Here is a 24,570-nt window from a genome sequence, read left to right as displayed (position 1 = left end):
CACCGGTTACGCGTTTATAGCCGAGTTTACAACATCGCGCCAGTCGTTCTTACTTATCGCGGTTTGGCGCTGCTTCACATAGTCTTTCCAACGGCGTGGAGGTCTTCTTTTACTCTGCTTTCTCCGGCGGGTACTGCGGCGAATATTTTCAAAACGTATTCGCCGTTGCCAGTGCTCAAAGGACCATAAATCTTCCGCAGAACCTTTCTCTCGAAAACTCGTAACGCCGACTTATCAGATGTTGTCATCATCCATGCCTTGGCACCATATAGCAGAGCGGGGATGATGAGTGACTTGTAGGGTTCGGTCTTTGTACATACATACGTCGAAAGAGGACTTTACTTCTCAGTTGCTACAGTTCCAAGTAGTAAGAGTTTATTCAACAGTTATTCTGCATTGGATTTTTACATATGTAAATGGTCAGCGTGACGAACTGCGCAGATATAGTCATACCCGTCTGAATATATACAAGTATATACGAACCAAGTACCCAAGGTTTTGAGATATCGTTCTGAAATTTTGCATACGTACTTTTCCCCTTAAGCAGCTGTTCATTTGTCGTTATCGCCCTTATCGGAGCACTATAACATATAAGTATGTATGTACATACATAGCTGTCATACAAACTCACCGTTCCAAATCAAGTTCTTGTATGGAAAACTTTTTTATTTGATATGGTATCTTTAATTTGGCATGGATTATGTTCCAAGGCAGCGCCATAATCTGGAGATGTATTGTTCAAATTAGGTTTTCAACGATGTTTCTTGTTTTATAACTGTACTTGTAAAAATTGTATACATTTTACAAAGTACTTGATACTAAAACTTCTCCAAGTAATTAACTACTATTTTAGTATCGCTAAAATGCTTAGCCGGCCAAAGCTTTTGTAAGCTTTCTAAAAGTTTGCGTAAGCTTTCTCGACTGTCAGCTCACGAAACAGTTACCTTTGCACCTTCTCTCGCACTCGTACGCACCTACTTCTAAGCAATCGTTTTTGCGCCTTCCGCTCAGCTACGGCCATTTATGCTAATTACCCAGCAAGTAGATCGTAAAGTGGGTGCACAAAGTTCATTTCGGTAAATACTAGCGCTGCTTCTTCGCCAACCGACAGCGACAAGATAATTTCATGTGCGTTACATGCAACCATTTGCAACTTTTTCGTGTACATACCGATCAACCCACTTGTCGGCGGTTACTGCCACTTACTAGGTTATGAGTATACAAATGTATACAATGTAGGTGCATGTACGCGCGCCCTCCGCACTCGGCTGTATGGACGCATGCTTGACTTAATGGCAATTTGCCTGTAATTTACTGCGCTTCCATGGAAAAGTGGCAAGCATTTAAGTGCTGCAAGTACGAATGTGGCAATAGTAGTTATTGTTTTTGTTATTTTTTGGTTTTTTATAGCAACTAACTGCCTTAGCAGACACGACGCAGCTACTTCACCTACATTTTTAGAACGCACGCACACTCGCATACATACATACATCCACAGCTATGTATAGCTGTTGCATGGTTGCATGTCAAGCGCTTTTGTGCGTGTAATTTACTGTTGAGGGTTTAAAGTTCGTTAGTCAACAATGTGGCAAGTTTTTTTTAGCGCAACAGACTTTTTAATGAAACTTTTTCTTTTATTTCTTTTTAAGTGAAATTTTGAAAACGCTTCAAAGTGTAGCTAGTATTGCACAAAATGTAAGTCATAAGCGCGTATGTGTCTACATAGTACATATATTTGGTATCCCATAACTCTCTGACAGATGTTACACCGCCCTATGGCGTCATGCAGCTGGCGTCAATTTTGGTTACGCTTCAGTGATTTTCAGGCAGCCGAAATGCCCATATGGAGCTTCTGTGGCAGCTCTGGTATTTTTACACTTAACAAGCCTACACATATACCATACATACATCCATACGCAGTGACTATGGCTACGCTTTCGTCTCGGCTTCAGCTTCATTCAATATATTGCCGGTAGAAAGAACAGTTGTTGTTGCATAAAAATAACTTTTGTATTTGTACGAACTTTTACTTGTACCTGACAGCTTTTTGGTCCATGCAGTTCTTCAATGTTTCAGTAAATTAACTCAGACCCATGTGTCTGTTGAATATTTCGTAGCTTCTTTCTCAACCTTGCAGTAATAATAGAATAGTAAGAATACGCGTTCGATTTTCGGGACCAGATGTGTTGATGAAGAACACTTTTTGGACTCGATTTAGTCACCAAAAAAAATAATAAGGCGACGCGAAACCAATCCAAGAACTAAGAAAGCCAGTCAAGAACCTATTAAGACTCTGAAAATTAGTAGAAGTAAAGGTCCTAGACTTTTAGTCTTGCAAAAGGTTCAGCGATCTTGATATTTTAATCTGTTAAACTTATACATTCAGAATGTAGACATCATTTCTGAAAAACAGGAACGTAGAAAGACTCCAAAAACCGGTAGAAACCACAGACACAGAATCTTAGGCTTACAAAAGATCCAAAGCTTCAAGGCTCTTGATATTGCAGTCTGTTAAACTTCATCATTCAGACTACACACATCATTACCGAAATGAACGTACTTATGAATAGTACAAAAACCACTAGAAACCCCAGACACAGAATTTTAGGCTTGCAAAAGCTCCAAAACTTTTTTTATTGTAGTCCGTTAAACTTTTATCCATTCAGACGAGATTCATCATTACCGAAAAATATCTATCTTTATAAGTAAATGTATATAAATCTTCTGACCGTGTGTTTGTAATTGAACTGCTCCTAAACGGCTGGACCGATTTTGATGAAATTTTTTGTGTGTGTTCTAGGAGATTCGAGAATGGTTTAGATTCAAAATTTGGTCCACTGGATGTGTTTTTTTAAATTAATTTTTCATTTGTAATTAATTGCCAATTTTGGAATGTTTGACCGATAGACTGCGCTACCATCGCAGTATCCAATATTCAAACCTTAAATGGACGTAAACGTGCAATAAACAAAACGGTGTCAAAGTAAAAGGCGACATCTGTAGACAAGTTTTCATAACGTGTACAGAATTGTTCGTTCTTAAGTAATAAATTGGGTGATTCAATACATCTATGGGTAGCTATAACATTTTTTTCTTGACAGGCAATTTAAAATTGCAAAAGATCTGGCATAAAAAATAGCGGCATAACTGAAGTGTTGATAAAAAGGTTTGAGATATACAGAAATCTTTTTGAAGCATTGCAAGACTGATGCCATAACCTTGCCAGCCGATGTTTTTGTCTTTCCACGCTTGAGAACCGTTTCGTAATATGCAGTCCACCAGGCTGTCAATCGATTGGACTCGATTGAGTTCACTGATGCACAGCCCAAATTCAATAGTATTTTACCCCAAAAACCAATTCTTTCTTAACGCACGAAATGCTTTATGATTCATTTTTGTTGCTGCACCAAAAATGCGATTATTCCTTGACTAATACTTATAATCTAACTAATAGAAATCATATAGATTGTAATAGTAGTACTGCCTATATATCAGCTACAGTAAAACGTGGGCGGGTCCTCTAGTAATTCCATAAAGAGTTGTTGCATGAGTCTTTCCATTTTATTATGGTCTCTTTTAGATCAACCTATACCACAAGATTTCCTGGTTGCTATGAGCTATGGAGAAGATTTTTTGAATGACTGTAAATATGTACATACTCACATATTTTTTGATACTTCTTGACCTATTCTTTTAAATATTCCCATGTCCAATTTAAGTGGAGTTCTTGAATGATTATAAAGAAGAACCTCTGCGTGTATTTTCTGTAATTTTGATTTGCCAAACCCACAGCCGGTGGGTTTCTTCACCTTCTTCTTTCATCTGTTATGAGTTTGTCAAAAAAAAAAGTGTTTCTTCGAGTACTTCTCTCTTTCTGAATTTCCAATGTTGATTACTGGCGGCTCCAGGCTTCATTTCGGACAGCATGTTTATCAATGTTTACTACTTCCTTTCTATATTGATATTTCCAACTAACTATCGGGAAATACGACTCACTGAACAATTTCGTCACAGCGCCATCTACGGCGTAAATTTTATGGCTAAAATTAATATTTACGCCAATTTTTGTATCCTTTTTCTCTTTTTGGTTATTTTTGGTCTGCTGCTGCTGTGACAAAGTCAGTAAATACTTTTATTTGCACGCTCATTGTTTGCAGCAAGTGAGTCGTAAAACGCGCACAATGTACGTCCGACTGCGTCAACCGCCAACTGCCGTGGTCTGAATCACTTATCACGGAAAAAGAAATAAAAATAAAATAAAATACCGAGCACAACTTCTATGCGCCACTACTCCGAATTCCAGCTTTTGTCTACTGCGCAGCAAAGCGCCAGCACACAAGTCACTACGCAGTTATTGCGTTAAAGTGGCAACTTGCTTGAAGCTCAGACGCCATTGCCACCATTGCGTGCTTTTATTAACTCGTCGTTAACGCTGGCTGTGTTGCAGTTCACGCGGACGCCGTGAAAATAGAGTGAGTGATGTATGGTCGCGCTCGGCGCGCATGATTTTCACTGACTGCATTTTTTCGCACATAATTTTTATTACAGCGCGTAAATGAGCACAAACTTTTTGAAGGGAAAATATGTACATAAGTATGTACGCAGTCTCAAAAAAACCAAATAATAAAAAATTTAAGTAAAGATATTTCTAAATATGTTTGTGGCATCAGCTTGTCGCCAATGAATCATTTTCTGCGTTCGACTTTGACTGTTGCAACAAACTTTCGTTAAGATCCATCTTGTGCAACGAAGTGACTTAGTATGGTACTGAAGTGAGTTTTTCTTCCAGAAAGTGTATGGGGGTAATTAAAATGCCCGCGTTGTTCTAACGGTCTTTGGTTATACACACTAATCCTTTGAAAATAGTGTAGCTTGTATACTAAAGCGCCCGATCTATGATAAAATAAAGGTGATTTTACGAGAAATCTCAACTAGTTTCTACTTTTATTTTTTTTGATGATTTTTTCATCATCATTCAGCGACTCTTAATGCCTTATTATGCTTCTATTAAGTTTTTACTAGCAAGATTCTCAATAAGTGCATCCATTTATGATTCAGTTGTGTTTCCTATTCAACTCCATATGATTTTTTTCTTTTTATTGCTTTTATTTAAATATTTTACTTATCCTTTGCACTAACAATTTCGTACTAAAGTCAGCAATTTTTTACCGCACAAAGTTTTATTAATTATGACGATTTTTTTTTATTTCTAACTTGCAATATGAATAACAAAATATTATAGAAGTAAAGGTGTATTAGAACGTAAACAAAATCGATAGTAATAAGGTAGTGTGTAGACAATCAATTTATGAATATCGTTTAGGCAAGGTGTAGACTGCCGAGTTAATTGTTTACAGCAATATAATTTACAATATTAGCTAATATCAAGTGCATTTCTTCAACATTATTAAATTAATATTTTAATTTTATATTTAAAAAAAATATTACTTTTTTCTTTAAAAAATCAATGTTTTGCTGCTAAGTGTATAAGTATGTCTTCACATTTAATTACATACCAACTTTGCTTTTAAACTTCCGCACTGTTTCCAATCACAGCTTCATCTTCACTGGCAAATTTTGTCCCATTGGTTTCAAGCTCACTATGTAGAGAACACATTATATATGCTGAGGTGTTGGTGCCCTTGTCTTCACACTTACCATGTTACCCAAGCATTTGCTTACAAATGAAATAAAAATACACAATTAGAAGAATCTTAATTTGCTTGTTAAACAAAAATTACTTACATACGATTCTACAATTTCACACTTGCTTGACTGCGCGTAAACACACTACTTCGCCTATCCTGGCACTTCACCACAAAGCGCTCTCGCATTCGTACAAAAAAAACTTTAATACTGCACTGTCACTGTTTAAGGTGCGATCACATGAAGAGATGGCTACACGACCATAGTTTTCCAATGATTTTTGAAATCTTGTATTAAGAAGTTCTCTTTTTTTCAATAAGTATTGATTCCACTATTCCCGATCATCAGAACTTTGTTCTCTTGCAGAATACTATCATAAAACTGTCAAGAAGTTCTTTTTTTAAGTAGTTTAAGTAGTAACACCTTTCAGCGAGGGAATACCAACTTCTCAGTTAGCTCCAGATTCCCATTGAAGCCCTCATCAGGCCCAGTACTTTTGATAATCAAAAAGTTTGCGATATTTACTTATTCCATTATTTCGGAAAAGCAGCAAATTCCTTTTTTTCCTTCGTTGTTTTCCACAACTAAGTGTCTTGTTTTGTCGTTTATTGTCGCATAGTGTGTTCACACCTTAATCATAATGGTACAAATTGCGCATAAATGCAGCTGAAAGTGGCAACAACTGAGGTGTAGTCACTTTTCGCTGCTGCTAGCGCTACTGTGGCGTGCCTAACAAACCAAAGTATTTTCGTACTTCTTGCTGAATTGCCAAAAAGACAAATTGAAGGCAGGAAAATGCCATGAACTTGAGTGAAGTGGCATGGAAAAATTGTGCACAGTGGCAAACATAAATGTTGTACCAATGTTTGTACCAATGTATGCGCATAAATACATATACATATGTACATATATTATATTATACTTATGCAGCGCTTGTGGAGGCCATTTTCAGATATTTATGCGCGTTGGGGTATTGAACTTGAAAAATTTAGTTGCGTTGCTTGATTATTTTTTATGACAGGGTTGCATGGCGAGTGTTGAACATTAGTTTGCGTTGTGAATGAACGAAAATTAGTTGTTTTAAAAAGAAGAATAATAATTTTTGCATAATGAAGTAAATTTGTGTTAATATTTTAAATAAATATTAAAATAAAAAAAAAATTAAAATTTAAAAAAATATTAAAAATTTTTTCAGAATTAAATTAATTTTTTAATGTTCTGAAAAATTAAAATTAAAATAAATTTTTTTGAAAAAAAATATTTATTTTCAACAATTTTTTTAATCATTCTGAAAATCTTCCGAAATAATTTTTTTTTAATTTTTTTTATTTTTTTTTAATAATCTAATGCTTTTTTTTGAAAATAAAATTATTTATTTATTTTTCAACAATTTTTTTTTAATTGTTCTGAATATTTTATTATTATTTTTATTTATTAAATTATTAAAAATAATATTTTTCTTCAAAATTAAAAAAAATAATTTTTTTTCAACAATTTTTTTTAATTATTCTGAAAAATTGTTTCCGATCTATTATTTTATTTTTAATTTTTTTTATTTTGTTTTAATAATCTAATGCTTTTTTTTGCAAAATAAAATTATTTATTTATTTTTCAACAATTTTTTTTTAATTGTTCTGAATATTTTATTATTATTTTTATTCATTAAATTATTAAAAATTATATTTTTCTTCAAAATTAAAAAAAATAATTTTTTTTCAACAATTTTTTTTAATTATTCTGAAAAATTGTTTATTATTACTTTATTTATATTTTTTTATATTTTTTTTTGTTAATTTAAATTTTTTTTTTTGGAAAATAAAATTATTTATTTATTTTTCAACAATTTTTTTTTAATTGTTCTGAATATTTTATTATTATTATTTTTATTTAAATTATTAAAATAATATTTTTCTTCAAAATTAAAAAAAATAATTTTTTTTCAACAATTTTTTTTAATCATTCTGAAAAATTGTTTATTATTACTTTATTTTATTTTTTTTATTTATTTTTTTTATTTTTTTTTAATTTAATTTTTTTTTATTGTTGGACGATTGTTATATAAAAACTCTTTCTTTTTCAACAAAAAATTTTTTCGCACTCAACTAATTTTATCATCCTCATATCGTCGCTTCTATTTTTATGCTTATGTCATTGTATTTTTGAGCACCCACATCAATTTTTTCTGCTTATATCCAAATATTTGTTTGTCTACATAAGCATATCCGCCTGGCTAAAGAGATCTTATAATATTTGTTTATGTCTTTGAGAGCAATTTCCGAATGCTCTAAATATACTATAAACATACTTACATACATATAAACATATCTACAGCAACGCACTAAATTTCTAGGCAAATTGAAATTTTGCTTATTTAGAAAATTTATAAATAAAGCACACAAAAATGTTGAATGCCATAATATGGTATCTAGAGGCAATAAAATTATATATTTGAACAACTTTACATATATTTTTATGTATGTATATTATGTACAGCATATAAGGTGCCTTTATATGGTTCAAATTATTATGAAAGTGCGAAAAAAGTTAATAAACATATTTTGCTCGTATAACTGTAAACAAATAAAGTCATTATGAAACTTGGTGAGCCGTTAATTGGGCTCTCAACATAACATAGTGACTTCACGATTGTCAACCGGCTTTTTTTACGGCGAAATTTGCTTATTTTCTATGCTTTCTATGCTAATCTACGCATTCCAGTTACATTAGCTTTCGCCAGTGGCTTCATTCGGCATAATTCTCACGAGCGGCTTTCCGCGCGCCAATTAGTTGTAAATTATTTATATGATATTTTCTTCATGGTTCTTCGCGCATGTGAATAACTGCTTGTCAACAAATTGCCTTTATTCTAGTTATACATTTTTTTCATTCGCTAATGCAGTGAATGTATAATTCTCTACAGGTTTATATAATATATTTAATACATATGTATGTATATCTTTTGAAGCCACCAAAAACTTCTGTGTAAAAATTCAGTGCTAATTGTTGGATTTATGGTCGTTATAATGGCGTGTCGTTGCCCAAAAGTTAGGAAAGAACCCGTTACTTGCGGAAATAATGATGCTAATGTGTGTTCTTTGCATAACTGAGGTTATCAGATGCTTAGGACACTCAAAGTGCTTCTGATCTCACATTAAATAACGAGAACTCCTCGGAGGATTGTGGTTTAGATCGAAATGCATAGAATATTATATAGAGACAAGTTCGAGGCAATATGTTTTGTAAAAAACTAGTTTCTTGACTAACATAACCTCACTGAATAAAAAAATTGGACTTCCAACGAATTTACAATATTTTTGTCGGCGTTTCAAAATTGTTGTTGCAATAAGTTTTGTCGTCCTTCAATCGCATCAACTTTGGGTTCAGATTCCAATTCTTCGAATATTTACTTTTATTTAAAATTTTGTATTTTTCTACTTTGCAGCAAATGATAAACAAAATGGTGTGAAAAAAAAGTCAGCTGATTGCTTAACAGTTATGATAAAAAACGCCAAATGCAACGGTACTAAATTTGAATAAATAACAGTTGTTCAAAAAAACGAATACTCGCTCAATATAACGGTACTAAACAAGGATACTCAACTTTTTACTCGAAAAAACGGTAAATAAAACGGTACTGAAGAAGGTTACTCGAATAAATGACGACGGTTACCCGAGTAGATGCTAGACAAAACGAGGGCTCGCAAAATATAACGGTAATAAACGAGTAGGTTACTCGAATAAATGCCGGATAAAATTAGTATTCGCTAATATAACGGTACTAACTAAAGCTACTCAATTCGTTAAAAGACAAAACGGTAAATATTACGTTAGTACACGCTAATATAACGTTACTAACGACAGTTACCCGAGTAGATGCTAGACAAAACTAGTGCTCGCAAAATATAACGGTAATTAACGAGTAGTCGCTAGTTATAACGAATGAAAGTAAATAAATAATTCAAAGTAAATTTATAATACGCGCGTAACGGAACCAAAAAATACAGCACTCATTAATCACAACGCTATAATATTTTTAAATAATATGCTGTTTAATTATTAAGCAAATTAAAAATTAATTTACCGCTTCTACAACAACTTTTAGTCAATATACCAAAAAAACACACAAAAAATAGCAAAAACAACCAAAATGAATTGCGTTGCAATACCACCACCGGAAGAGAAACAGCCACCGACACTGCAAATAATGCACAGCGAACTGATGTTGCCATCGCCGCACGCCCAACCGGATGTCAACAACTGCAGCAACAGCAGCGGCAACACATCAAAAACGCAATCCCTGCAGCGCACTACACACCTGTATTGTCGCTCGTTGGAGAAGGAACGCGGCGATCGGCGCACTTCGTCGCGCGGTTTAGCTTCGTGTCTGCGCGGCGAACGCGATGAATTCGTCGGTGATTACCGTGAGTTGCGTCCGCGTGCGCAACAAATCGATTTGCTGCCGACAGTTATGATTAGTCACGGTGGTGCGGGTTATGGCGGTGCGGATAATGTTGCTGGCGCTGCAACGTCTGCTGTTGGCAATAACGGCGCTATGGAGTCGCATAATACCGATGCGAGTGGCAGGTGTAAGTGTTTACATTGATAAGTATATTTAATTGCTGTGTAAGTGAGATGACAAATGTCACTTTGACAGCTGTCAAGTCAATTGGGACACTAAAAATGTAGAACGAAAGAGAGAAAGTAGTGAGTTATGGAAAAGTATGCTTTCAAACATCATAAATGAAGGTTAAGCTAGTGAAAATTATTTCAACTACGGTTTTTTTTTTAATTAAATGGCAACCCTTAAACATTTATAAATTAAGTAAGGTGCTGTTTCGAGCAATTTTTTTGTAAAATGTATTTTTCTATCATCTGGCAACTCTGTTCAAAATAACTGGATTACCCTATCATATTTAATAATAAAAATATTATGTGAACACTCTAGGCGAAATAGTTGAGAAATTACGCCTTTTTAGTTTGTATTTACAAAATCACCTGGCAACTCTGCTCAAATTAAATGATCTACCATATCATATTGAGTAATAAGAGTATTGTGTGGCCACTCTAGGGGAAATAGTTGAGAAATTACCTTTTTAGTTGAAATTTAAAAAAACTATCTGGCAACTATGCTCAAAATAAATGATTTACTCTCCCATAATTAATGATAAAAATATTGCCTGGCTACTCTAGTTGAAATAGTTAAAAAATTACACCAACTCTTCCTTTGAACTAATTAATTTTAATTATTTTTCTAAGTAATATGGCAACTCTATTTATAAAATTTGTGTAGTAGCTTTATCCATATCACCTTTGCAACATTTTTGTATTTAAATTCTTTTATGAAGATTTGCATTTTTTTTAAATTACTTGTAAATTCTTTCAATGTGGCAACTTTATAAACACATTTTTTACTGAATATTTCATGACACCGGCGTTCAACGTCCTAGTGTGTATCTTAATGATTTTTAGGAAACAAAAAGAACAGTGAAAACTGTTTGAGCATGATTTCACGCATACAAAACAGTTGACAGCATGACGAGCGACTGCGTCAGCGCGCTTATTCAAATTGCTTTTCCACATTTGGCGTGCAGCCGACAAAGCAAAAAGGCTATAAAAAGCCAAATTAATAATTTAGCAATGAGTTCATCGCGAATTAATAATTTTTAAGGGTTTTCGTGCGGCAACAAATGCAAATAGATACTTATACATACATACATATGTGTGTGTATGTAATTGTGTTTATATTCATATTTTTTAAACGACATGCTTTTATTTTTTTTTTGAAATTTAAGCATGCAACATATGCAAAACATTTGGGAAACATAAAATAATTTAAACTATGAAAGAAAATAGTAGCAAAATAATTTTTTTTACAACTTGAAATTATAATATCTCTTGGCTATAAAAATATAAAATCCCAATAACGTATCCTAAAAACAATAAAAGATACATATATAGAAAAAATATCAGCAGGACAAATTTTCTCGAAATTATTTTTTTTTATTTTAAAAATTTGAATTTATGAATTAAAAAAAAAAAGATACAGTGACTATAAAAATTGTATAAAATATTTACAAATAATATAATCAATAAAAAAAAAAATAAATCTGAAAATGCAAAAATTTTACAAGGAATATGGAATGCAAATAAATTAAAAAAAAAAATAAATAAAACTAATTTCTAAATTCAAAATTACAAATTAAAATTAAAAAATTATATTTTAGAAATTAAATTTTAAAGTTGTTAATTTAGAAATTAGTTTTATTTAATTATTTTTTTTTTTATTTAGAAATTGATTTTATTTATTTATTTTTTTATTTGGAAATTAATTTTATTAAATTTTTTAATTTATGCTCTTATTTGGTGTTGCCAATTTGAAATTTGGAAATTATATATTAATTAATGAATATTTGTTAATTTTTAAGTCAAAAATTAAAGAGAAAATTAATAAAATTTTTTAAAGTCAACATTTTGTTCTCAAAATTTTGTTTCCATATTTGTTAAGTATTTATTGAGTCAAAGTATTAATATTTTTTAAATCGAAAATAAATAAATTATTTAAATTAAAATTTTCGAAATTATTAACTTTAAAATAATTGCAATTTTCAAAAAAAAAAATTTATAAGTAAATAAAAAAAAAAAAATTATAATTTATATATACATAAATATAAATTAAAAAAAAATAAATTCAATTAATTTCTAAATTCAAAATTACAAATTAAAATTAAAAAATTGTATTTTAGTCAAATTAAATTTTAAATTTTGTTTCCATATTTAGAAGTTAATTTTATTTAGTCAAAGTATTTTTTTTTATTTGAAAATTAATTTTATTAAATTTTTTTAATTATTATGCTTTTATTTGTGTTGCAATTTGAAAATTAAAACTTTTGAAAATTTTATATATTTTAATGAATATTTGTTTTTAACGTGTGCTCTTCCAAAAATTAAAAAGGAAATTAATAAAATTTTTCAACATTTTTTGCTCAAATTTTTTTTTCTCAAAATTTGTTAAGTATTTAATTGAGTCAAAAAAAAAATATTTTTTAAATCGAAAATAAATAAATTTATTAAACTTAAATTTTTGAAATAATTAACTTAAAAATAATTGCAATTTTCAAAAAAAAAATAATAAATAAATAAAATAAAAAGTAAATAAATTTTTTTTTTAGTAAATTTGAAATATTATTCAACGATTCTTAACCAAATTTGAAAAGAAATATTAATAAAAAAAAACAAAATTAGGAAAAACTGTCAACTACCTGCAAAAGCTCGTATTCAAGTCAAAACATTATTTTCTCTCCTTAAACAGTATTCTTCTTAATTCTACTGAACAAATTTTACCCCAAAAACAGCCTCAGCTACTAATACAAGAGCTACTGATTTACATATATGCATATATAGACATGTATGCATTTTTCAATATTGGTCAATATTTTTGAAAATTTTGTAAATATTTATTACAATCACAGCCAATTATTCTGCGAACAAATATACTAAATTTCGTGCCATTATCTTCCGCATGAACTAAATTCTAATAGCATAGCAAATATTTACATACATACATACATGTACATATGTACATATAAACTGTGCACTTGTAATTCCCTCATATATGTATTTATTGGTATAATGAATACACAACCCCATTGGGCTGCCAAAAAATTTTGATGACCCAATTTTGCTGCAATTGCCAGCTGTACTTCGTTGTAGGCGGAAATAAACATGTTACTTGCTTTATATTTACATATTTATTTATATGTATGTATATAAACATCCATATCTACATATATACATACATATGTGAGGATCCTTGTAGGATATCTGTAAAGTTACCACACCTCTGGTTTCATCATAAGTACTTTTGTACGGTCTTGCCAGTTATTCGAATCGATACAACTTCTTCAGTTTCCGCCTTTAGTTATATAAATATAAGAGTTTTTTGATCCATGACTTACATAGAATTCCTAAAGAAAGTATTGTCTGAAATCTTACGGCATTTACTATAAAACCTGTTCTCTATTTGCCTTACCTTTTAGGCGTAGTAAGCAGAGATCTTGAAGTCTCTTTCGATCTTTGCTGGTTCAATTTTATCGATCGTCTCTATTTCTTCCTCATTGAGACTTCCCAACCACCGCAGTTAACATTCAAAGCCTTCATTTCTGAACCGCTATCTGCCAGACTCGCTTTTCTCTTCAAAATTGTTTTAAAATCAGTCTCAATTTCACCCCTCAACAGCTCGCTACTAGCTTGGCACCGTCACTCTTCAATGACACCAGACAATTTAAGTTAGTTGAAGCTTAAATTTAACTGAAACGAAAAGCGTAAATCACTCAAATCGCTCAACACTAATTACGACGTCGACAGTTTCCTCATTTCTATGTCAGCAACTGTGTTAACATTTGTTAATAAACAACAACAAAAGCATGTAATAAACAATTACCAATGAGCTGTTAAACAATTATGTGTTCACGAACTTTCCCAAATTGTGCGATGAGGTAATACAATTTTATTGTTTAGGTTGTGCATCAGTTTACAGTAAATAAAAACGAAGAAAGGGTTGCCAACGAATGGTACTTGGCACTAAATTAACTTTTTTCGGCAACCCAAAAGTCTCTCGATAGCTCTAATATACGTTAAATGTACTATCACCAAGCTTTTTTGGGAGCTTCTCTAAACCACATCTCTCGTGAAGACGAATCTCTCTGCTCGACTCTCGAATCTCTACATATACTCTGAAATATTATATTAAATATATTCTCTTGACAACTTTATTTAACCCTCCCTTACGAGTCTATTGATGAAATGAAAAGCTTTGATATAAGCAGGCGGTTTATAAAACTCCTTATAGAGTTCTGGTACCACACTTGCCTTTAGTATTCAGTCTGATTTCAATCGATGGGGCTTGACAGTTTAAGGAAGTAGTAAGATCTACTGCCAAAAGCTCCCTGTCGCTTTAGTGACTAACATTTCTGAAATGATATATGTATCTTGATATGAGTTAAAATATCGGTCTTAGCGGATATGGCGGCTTCATTTAGTCATCTCGATCACTGTTTTGGCATTCTGTTCCTTGCTATCTTCACCATGTAACTATCCAAGCTTTCATTAAGTACCGAAAATGGTTAAGGCCATCGACATAGACACATACTTATATTCCCTTTTAGTCTTAGAAGTTCTCTCATGTGACCATATTTAATAAAGTTCTCTGGTACTTACATATGCATATTTTCTTGCCAGCAAACGTACTTATATTTTGCGCTCGAACTTCTTTGATATCAGGCTTTTTGATCTAGTTCTATCAGTGACCCGTAGATTTGTGAAGCATTTCTTTAAGTTCGCATTATATCTAGGATTAATCCGGATATACTATTTTTATGGCTCTTGCACTTTCGGAAAGTTACGGAACATATTTTTTAAGGAATAATACAAGGTCTAATAGTGGTGGTGAGTTTTAAGTCCTATCAGTAATTAGAAAATGAGCTCTTGTTCATACATTCCAGTGGAAAGTACGAGTAGTATCTTCGCCCAAATACCTGCCCAACTAGTTGGTAGACTTAGCGCCTCCCACCATAAAAATCACTGGTTGTATAGGTATGTCTCGTCTCTGAAAAATTCTAGATACGATAGTTCAAGAATAATATGGAGGGAGTGAAACCGAAGCGGATCTTAACCAAATTGAGCTATGCAAGCTAAGCTTCCTAGCAAGTAGAATTATCTTGTTGTTTTATGGTAAGAGTCTTATCAAAAACATTAGTCTTCACTGTCCTCAAAGAATTAAAGATATCGTAGAGAATAGCAATGCACTCAAACTTCTAGAGATTTATCCTCGAAAGAATTTCGAAAATTTAGACTGATAATCTTCTAATCCGAATCGATTTTAAGTTTTTTCTCATCTCAGTAAACTTAGGATTTTTGTAAGAATAACACTTAGGATTATTTCGGTAGTTAAAAATCGGGTTTAAAGATTTATAACAGTTAAACCTCTACTGAGAAACGGATTTTGATTTCGTCTGCCTATAGGAGACTGAAAAATTTCGTAGGTGATAGTAGTACCGTCTTTTTTCTGGAATTAAAAATCAGGTTTAATGATTTTGCAGGCTTTAGAAACTTAGACAGTTAGTCTCCTCTGAAACGGAATAGAGTGTCGTCTGACCTCAAGATACTTATGGATCTCGTAAAGAGAGTCAGCCAATATTAGCGGAGGTAATTGTCGGATTTAAACGACTTATTAGCGAAAACCATTCGATAAATTGCACAGTTAGTCTTGGTAAAAAAGCTCACGAGCTTTCATTATCACAGTAGCTTTAACAAAGTACGAAAGCTTATAGCTTTGGAGGTTATTCGTTTGAAACCGAAGTTGATTGTTCTTGTTTTTTTTTTGATGTGGCTACCTTGCTGCGTCAGCGTTTCAACCGATGTTTATGGCTTTTCGAGGAAATTTTCCAGACATGCCACCACCATACAATAACAAAAGCAACACCTGCAGTCAACCGTTAAATTATCGTGTCTGCTTAGTCATGCTATTTCATTACTTTGCGTTTTCGAAGCTTTTTTCTCACTCGGCGCGTTTTTAACAAAACCATTTATTTTTAAGTTTTATTATCACCGTTGTTGTTTGTTGTTGCTTAGTTTTTCTTTAGACCACAAGGCATGGCCAGTGCGTCTTTTAATTATTCTGCCATATGCTCGCGATTTTCTTTTACATCGGTATTGCGAATGTGTTGTTTGGATTAAGGCCAACGCAGACTTCAAGTTTTGCAGTACGCGCAACATGTGTGTGGTTCATATTCATATATCGAATTATGTACATATGTATATGTACATAGATATCTGCAAGCACAGTGACCATGGTGCAGTATAAAAGTGATCAAAATTTTATAAGGAGAGTATAGAAAAGAACGTTAAGTGCCTTCAGTCTCACCACAATCAGGGTAAAGCTTCAGAAAAGGGGTCGCCATTTGGCGGACACCCAAAGTTAGAATCAAAAATTTTATAACGAAGATCTCAGAAAGCTCTGAGTTTGGATCAGCCGATTTTAGATCAGATTTCTATGGCCTACTTTAAGCGTTATTCCTTCATTACCATAATATATCTCACTTTATGAACCACTGTTACTCAATATTAGAAAGAAAAAACAAAAGACCATCCTTGGGCAGCTTAGGGATACATTCAGACATGATATTCACATAAACTCAACTTTTCGGCTTTCAATTAGCTCCTTAGTACCACATCCTAGGTTATGAATAGAAAATCCAACAAGATCTGCAAGAATAGACTGTAGAACGGAATCTTCGTAAGGAAGTGAATCGACGGTGGCCTCTCTCTGCGCTACCTATTACCCGAGTAAGAATAAAAATCGAGACTTTTACCGAGACTTTCTGGGACTTCTTTGTAAAGAGAGACCGTCTCATACCAAAGTCTTATTTATCTGGTATTTATTCAGCTGGTAACACTGTGCACTGTCTTTATACTTTGCCTCATTTGCTCGCCGCTTTCATATGCGCTTATATATTACCGTTATAAGTTGAAGATTTTATGAGCTTAATTTTTTTTCTTTCCCGGCCAACAGCTGGCACTCATCTGCCAATCAGCGACATTTGAAGTTTTAGTGTTGCTAGTAAACAATTAAATGTTGGCGGCCCACTGACCATTGTAAGCGCAATTGCAAGCGCTAACCTTTTACCGGGCTCCATGGCGTGCCTGTATGGTTTTCATTGAACGCGTGTGTGACCCGACTCTGAAGGGGGTTTTTGTGTTGCATGCGCCTGTTTGCTCTGTTTGAATGACACCAATAAACTTAATTGAAAATTTGTATGTTTACATGTCAGTTGTGCTTTGGGAACTCGCATGAATGGGAGAATGGTGAAACGTCTTAGCACGTCCAACAATTGATCAATATTTAAAATATTTATAGAATGCTGTTATTTAGATTATGTTACGACAACATGGACACATTTGCAACAACAAGTAGGATTTGAGAAAAAAAGAAAAGCCTTGCGACCTATGTTGTTGTAGCAGCAGAAAACAACCCTGAAGTAATTTGCAGGGATGCTTTCGAGTGGACAGTCTTTGGTCGAAATCTATGTCCGTTCCGGTTATGTAGACCCGACTGTATTCGGAATGTTTCTCCACACATTCATCCAAGCTTTCATACTTAATTATTGCAGTGCTCAGATAAAGCAGAGGCTTACGATTTCTAAGTTTCATCTTATTGCCCATATAAGTTTACCGCATGTTTGAAGTCCGTCCTCCTATAATAGACTCTATTCGAATACTTTCGGACTTTTTTGAAAGCTCTAGTCAGTATCAAATACACTCTTCTAATGTGGAAAGCTCCTCGACGTCCAGATGGCGTTCTAATATGAAAATTATTCGCATAAAACCGTCTTTATCGTGTGACAACTTGGAGTCAAAGATATAATCTGCCAAAGATTCACAGAAAACCGTTCTTTGACATCTTACAACTTGGAGTCAAAGATCATTCGAACTCTGAAATTTGATCTAATCGGACAAAGCTTCACATAAACACAATTGTTGTGTCTTATAACTTGGAGTCTAGACCTCCGAGAGTGGGTCTAAAACAAAAAGCTTCGCACAAAACTCACAAGACCTTTCGTGATGTCTTAAAACTTGGATCACGCCAAAGCTTTCACTAAAGTTTTCAATTCATACTTCATGACTTCCTAAACAGCGAATAGATGAGCGGTCTTATGCTGTTCTAGGAAACGTGTCAGCCTCTATTGTAGCAATTCAAATGAGTTGATTAGTCTCTAGCGCAGTGGAACCGCCAAGAGATCTCGAAATTTCAAAGTTCTGAAAGAGTGTCTACAGAAAACCATATACATAAACCGATATTGCACTAAATTCTTTGCAAATCTGGGTATTAACAAAAGTAGAATAGCCAAAATGAGCAATCAGATACCTGATCCAATGTTATACTATAACTTTTTAATTATTTACGTAATAAAAACAATATACTTACTATTTTATACATAAATACATAAATTGAATATTTTTTTTCTTCTCTTTTCAGGTGAGTACAAATCGAAAACCCTGCCACGCATCCATTTCGATACTTCCATTAATGATACGTCATTAAATGAAGGTAAATAATTAGTGTAAGAATTATTATGAAGAGCTCGTTAATAAGTTCATACTGCCGGAACCTACACCACTAGTCAGGCAGTCTACCTCGTCATATGGTTTATCATTAATAAAAGGCCGACAAATTTTAGAAACTCTGACTAAGAATTCATAAAACTAGACAGATAGAAGACGAAGTGGCGCATTTGGACCAAAAAGGAATCTTGAATAGTATTTAATCGACTTTTTGGAAACTGTTTCTACCAATCTATTCAACTATGATCTAAGTAATTTAAGTGTAAAGCGTAAAGGCTGTGTTCCGCTTTTAGGCTATGGCCTCGTATTTCCAGGTTTGGTCGCCGAAAGCACACTCTTGAACCCCATTTTTTTTATTTTCGTGTTGTGTAAAATAAATTGGAGAGTTTTTAGTTAAGCCTGCTTACTAAAATTATACATAAATGGATCGGTCGCAAAATTTTAAATCAAGTGCTTTTACTTCGAAAGCGTGTCCCCTAAAAATTGTTAAAGGTCAGCTACAATCGTACTTTAACTTTGTATAAACTCGAGCCTCATGCCTCTCTTCAAGAACAGTTTTTGCGTGATAAAGGGTAAAAAAAAATATGCCACAAGCCTGAAAAAACGACGAAACCAATATACATTTATTTGTTTGCTATTTCTTAGCAGTTTAATGGTGGAGTGTTGCTTCTAATGGCCAGTTTTTGGATCGATACTTCAGTTAAATGAAATTGTGAATGAAATCGGGTAGAGAAACTTACTTGAGACAGTAATGATGCTACATATACTGATAATAATATACCAAGCGCGGATTCAAAAATCTCTAACAGCCTAGTAAAGTGTACGAAGTGTGAATTTTCTGAAGTGACCCAGCCAATCTCCAGACCTTAATCCGCTTGAGTGCGCTACCATATCTAATTGGCTCGTCTGGTAGTTATGTATAAGTACATACAGGCGCGAATCCAGAGCAGGATTTTGGGGGAAACTACGTATGAAAATAACTTTGTGCTTGTAACTCAAAGTCCTTTTCTTCGCGGAGTGTCACTTGTGGTCGAAATAATGCTTAACTTTTAACTTTTGTAGGAGGGGAACTCTCCGCGGGTGTAATAGTTATTACTAACTTCTCTCTCTCTCTCTATCTCTATTTCTCTTTTTCTCTTTTTCTTTTACTCTTTCACCCTTTCTTCTTTTTCAATCACAATACGTATGCCATATAGTAATTAGCTATGTGCTCACAGTCTCATGCCACATTCTAAACATCACTTTTTTTTACAGTTATATGTCAAATTTGCGCTTTTGTAACACAATGGCTGACATTACATTATTTTAGGGTGCTCGTATGACAACACTCATTTCCAAATGAGTTTTAGGAAGCTCATATGTTTTGACATAAAATTTAGTGCGATAGTGCGCCATATGTTCTTGTTGTTGAAACTTGAAACGCGTGCGACTTTTTGCTGTTCGGTCTACTTCCTCGACGCTAAGCGGGGTCTCTTTAATGAGATAGAGCTAAAATTTGTAAATTAGCTAAAAATTATGTATAATAGTTAAGCTAAACGTTCACAAAGTGACGATCCATCTCTAAAATTTGCAAGATCTTAAAGAATCGGACCATGAAGTAGTTTCAATTCTCGTTATTCCTCTTGGCAAAAGCAAATCGAAAGTTGATACATTAAATGACGATCCATCTCTAAATAATCTGCCGGGTTTTCTAGCAAAAGCTGCTAGAGTTTTAGTAAAAGTATGTAAGTGTGTCAGCTTTTCCACCAGTAGTTTGTCTTAGAGCCAATCGGTCTCAGAACAAAAGAGATTTCTGTAAAAGTGTTGGAGAACACTGATTTATTGAGGCTACGTTTCTGGCAAAATTATTGTCATATTATCATCAGTTTCTAAGCGGCTGTTCAGATATCTGCTCTCAGCATTTCGACGCCTCGGATATTATTATCACTGAAATATGACTGTATATACAAGAATGTTAGGGTGGATCAAAAAAAATATATTTTTTTTCGTTTGGTACTCTGAAAAATAGGTTCCTAGACACCTCTAAGAAAGTCTCTCCAAGCATGGGTTCTTAAGTGTAACGGGAAGGTCCTTCTTCTTACAGTTTTCTATTTTTTCTTATTATCAGATAGAAAAATTTATATCTCGCTTCCAACTACTTGAAAAAATATCTTGTTCCTCAGATTTTGTAGGAAATTGAATGCTCAACAAAAAAGGTCTCCTACGATTTTTCGTAAACCCAACCGTTTAAAAGATATTAACGGTTGAATTTTGATTAGTTTTGGGAAAATCTTTTATTTCTTATGACTTTTATAACTCAATGGAAAAAAATCATTATGAATGATGCAACTCGTAGGTTTTTGGAGAGGCTTTCTTAGAGGTGTCTAGGAACCTATTTTTCAGAGTACCAAACCAAAAAAAAAATTTTTTTTCTAACCACCCTAATATTAACCCTAATATGTATATGTACATTTGTATGCTAAACTTCGTATATCTGAATGACCTCTCTGAGCTTCTGTGGAGGAATATGTATATGTATGTACATTCTATATATGCATACTTACATACATACATACATATATTCATGCTTGTAAACCTTCATCGCCACTTCATGTGAATTTTTATGACAATGAAATCGGAAACTGCCGTTTTTTTGTTGTTTTATTTTTTTTGTTTCATTGTTGTTGGTAATTTTTTATATTGTTGTTATTATTTTTTATCGTTGCTATTATTTTTCCAGCTTAATTTTCGCAACTTTGCATATTTCTATTTTTTTAGAGGAAGTCTGTGTTGTTGCTTTCGCACTTCAGCCAAAACAACAAAAAATATTAATTGTTGTTGTATTGTGAATGTTCTCAGATACTTCATAAACCAACACTCCGCTTCAATCACCTTCAAATTGCCGCAAATTATTTCTGCCTTCCGGTCATTTATGTAGACAATATACCTACACTTTGTAGACTATATCCTTATGTACATACATAAGTATGGATATAGATACTTACGTATACATATATGGTAGGTGAGACTTTTAATAAGGACTTATGCGTTGATATGTGAAATTGTTTCCAAGACGGGTTTCCAATAAGAGCATATGCTGCACCTGAAAAGAATAAATATAACCTTTTACTTTTGAGAAGCAGCTAGAAGTTAAAATATTTTTCTAATTTTTTCGTTATCAAATTGTTTCTAAAAATTTTTTTTTATATTTAATTCGTAGAAAAAAGATATAAAACTACTTTTCTAATTTTTGTTTCAAATTTAGTTAAAGTAATTTTTATATAATTTTCAGCCATTTCAAAATTTTATATAAGAATTTAAAGATCTATTTTTTTGTATGAGCTTCGAAATTTCCTTATAAACTACAATTTTAAACGTGGGAAACTACGAAAATTGATTGAGCTATTTTCCTAACTCAATTAGAACAAGAAAATCGTAAATAAAAAAATTGATTTCAATGAACAGAAATTAAGAGATTAAAGTGTAACTAATTTTAAAAATATTATTAATCAATAAAATAATAATAAAAAATTTTCAAATATAGAAGTATTATTTAGGATTTTCAAAAAGGTGCCTGCACTTAATAAATGAAAATAAAATGAGTAAATTTAAATAATCGCGGAGAAAAAGAAAATAAAATTCATAAAAATCTGCATCGAATTAAAACAGTTAATTGTTAATTTTTTTTATAAAAAAATTTTATTTTATTAAAAATATGTATTTAAATTTTTAATATAGTTGCAACAGTTATTTTGTTTAATAATTAAAAATGATTCTATTAAATTTATAGTAAAAAAAAATTTGCATGCAAAATTCATAAATAAAGACTTTTATAAAAAATTACAAAAAATATAATGTAAAAATATTTTTTATAAAACAATACATATAAATATGATGAATAAATTATTTCATTTTTTTCATACAAATATTTTTTGCAATTTTTAATAAAAATATTTATTTTTGATTTTTTATAAAAATATTTTTACTAAAAATTTAATGAAGTAAAATCGAAAATAATCTAATATTCAGGTTTCACCTAATTCATATAATATATTCATTTAATATATTTTTTTTAATGGAAAAATCACATAAACTGAAAAAGTGAAAAACTAAAAAATAATTATAATATTAAAGTTACTTAAAAATACCAAAAATTAAATTAATTAATTAATAAAAAATATAAATTTGAGAAACCGCTTAAATAATTTCGATAAAATAAATGTTTTTCAATTTTCAAAAATATTAAAATACAAAATTTAAAAAATGTCAATAAAATGGGAAAAATCAAAAAAAATTTAAAAAAATTTTAAAAAATTAAAAAATAAAAAATCGATATTAAAAAAAAATTTAAAAATTTAAAAAGAAAATTAATTAAAATAAATTAAAACATGAAAATTTTAAATAGGAATATACAAAATTTAAAAGAAAAAAAATAGTGATCTAAAGCAAACAATTTTAAATTAATTAATTAATAAAAAATATAAAACTGAAAAACTTGGTGTAAAGAATTTCATAAATAAAAATTTTCAACATAAAAAAAATTAATTAATTAATTGCAAAAATTTAGAATATAAAATTTTGACAATAAAATGTGAAAATATTCAAAAAAAATTAATTAAAAATAAATAATGAACATACAGATTTTAAATAGAAACATACAAAATTTAAAAGAAAAAAAATAGTGATCTAAAGAAAATAATTTAAATTAATTAATTAATAAAAAATATTAAAATTGAAAAACTTAGTGTAAAGAATTTCATTAATTAAAATTTTCATCATAAAAAAAATTAATTAATTAATTGCAAAAATTTAGAATATAAAATTTTGACAATAAAATGTGAAAATATTCAAAAAAAATTAATTAAAAATAAATATTAATTAAAAATAAATAACGAACATGAAAATTTCAAATAGGAATATACAAAATTTAAATATAAAAAAATAATAATCTAATAAAAGTTACATGAAATTTAGATTGAAAAAAAAAAATATTTCAAACAAATATATAAATAAACAAAAAATATAAGTACTTTTTTATCAAATGATCTTAAAGTTACTCAAAAATACCAATTAAGGTCAAATTAAATTAATTAATTAATAAAAAATATAAATTTGAAAAACTTAAATAATTTCATTAAATTTTTTTTTTCAAAAATAAAAATAAAATTAATTAAAAATATTAAATATAAAATTTGTCTATAAAATGTGAATAAATGTATATAAATAAACAAAAAATATATGTAAATACTTTTTTTTTCAAATGTTAATGATAAAGAAAAAAATATACACATCCATACATACATATGTATATAATTACAGCATGTGAAATAAAATTCTTTGATATAAATACTATTAACCAATAAAAAAAATTATTTAAATTTTAAAAACTATGGCAATGCAATTTGCGCCGTCTAACCCCACTTTAACTTGTAAAACTGCCAATAAAATAATTCTAAATTACTTATAACATAAACAAATAATACATCAATGAGACTGTATTCACGAAATATTCGTTCAGACATGCCTTAAAACACATTTTCAAATAATTACTTATTGGCGCCTAAAAGCATGCTACGTTTACTTGTGATCGATTAATAAAATCATTACTGCGTAGCACAGCCTGTGGGTATGCAACGAATATTATGACCAGACCATTTGTGTAGTCCATTTCTTCATAGGTACACAGGTATACACATTTGTATGGATATATACTTACATATGTATATACATAAGTATGTATGAATGTACATCGACACTTGTGTGTATATAATTTCTTTATTTTCACTAAAAGTAGGCAATGAATTTTTTCGTGTGTTATCACATGTT

At 31.2% G+C, this 24,570-nt stretch overlaps 1 protein-coding gene across 1 annotated transcript in view; it reads left to right on the top strand.

The window, feature by feature from the left end:
* The window catches only part of LOC120773444, a 48,932-nt gene extending 30,173 nt beyond the window's left edge, over positions 1 to 18,759 (top strand). Inside the window, exons 2-3 of the mRNA XM_040102329.1 lie at positions 9,089 to 10,232; positions 18,680 to 18,759. Coding sequence (XP_039958263.1) covers positions 9,794 to 10,232; positions 18,680 to 18,759 — 519 coding nt within the window. The 5' untranslated portion in view covers positions 9,089 to 9,793. The remainder of the gene's footprint in view (positions 1 to 9,088; positions 10,233 to 18,679) is intronic.
* The last annotated feature ends 5,811 nt before the right edge of the window (positions 18,760 to 24,570 follow it).

The sequence above is a fragment of the Bactrocera tryoni genome, chromosome 4 (genome assembly GCF_016617805.1).
Source record: "Bactrocera tryoni isolate S06 chromosome 4, CSIRO_BtryS06_freeze2, whole genome shotgun sequence".
Lineage (NCBI taxonomy): Eukaryota > Metazoa > Arthropoda > Insecta > Diptera > Tephritidae > Bactrocera > Bactrocera tryoni.
The sequence above is the reverse complement of the archived record's forward strand: the minus strand, read 5'-3'. Positions and strand labels throughout refer to the sequence as shown.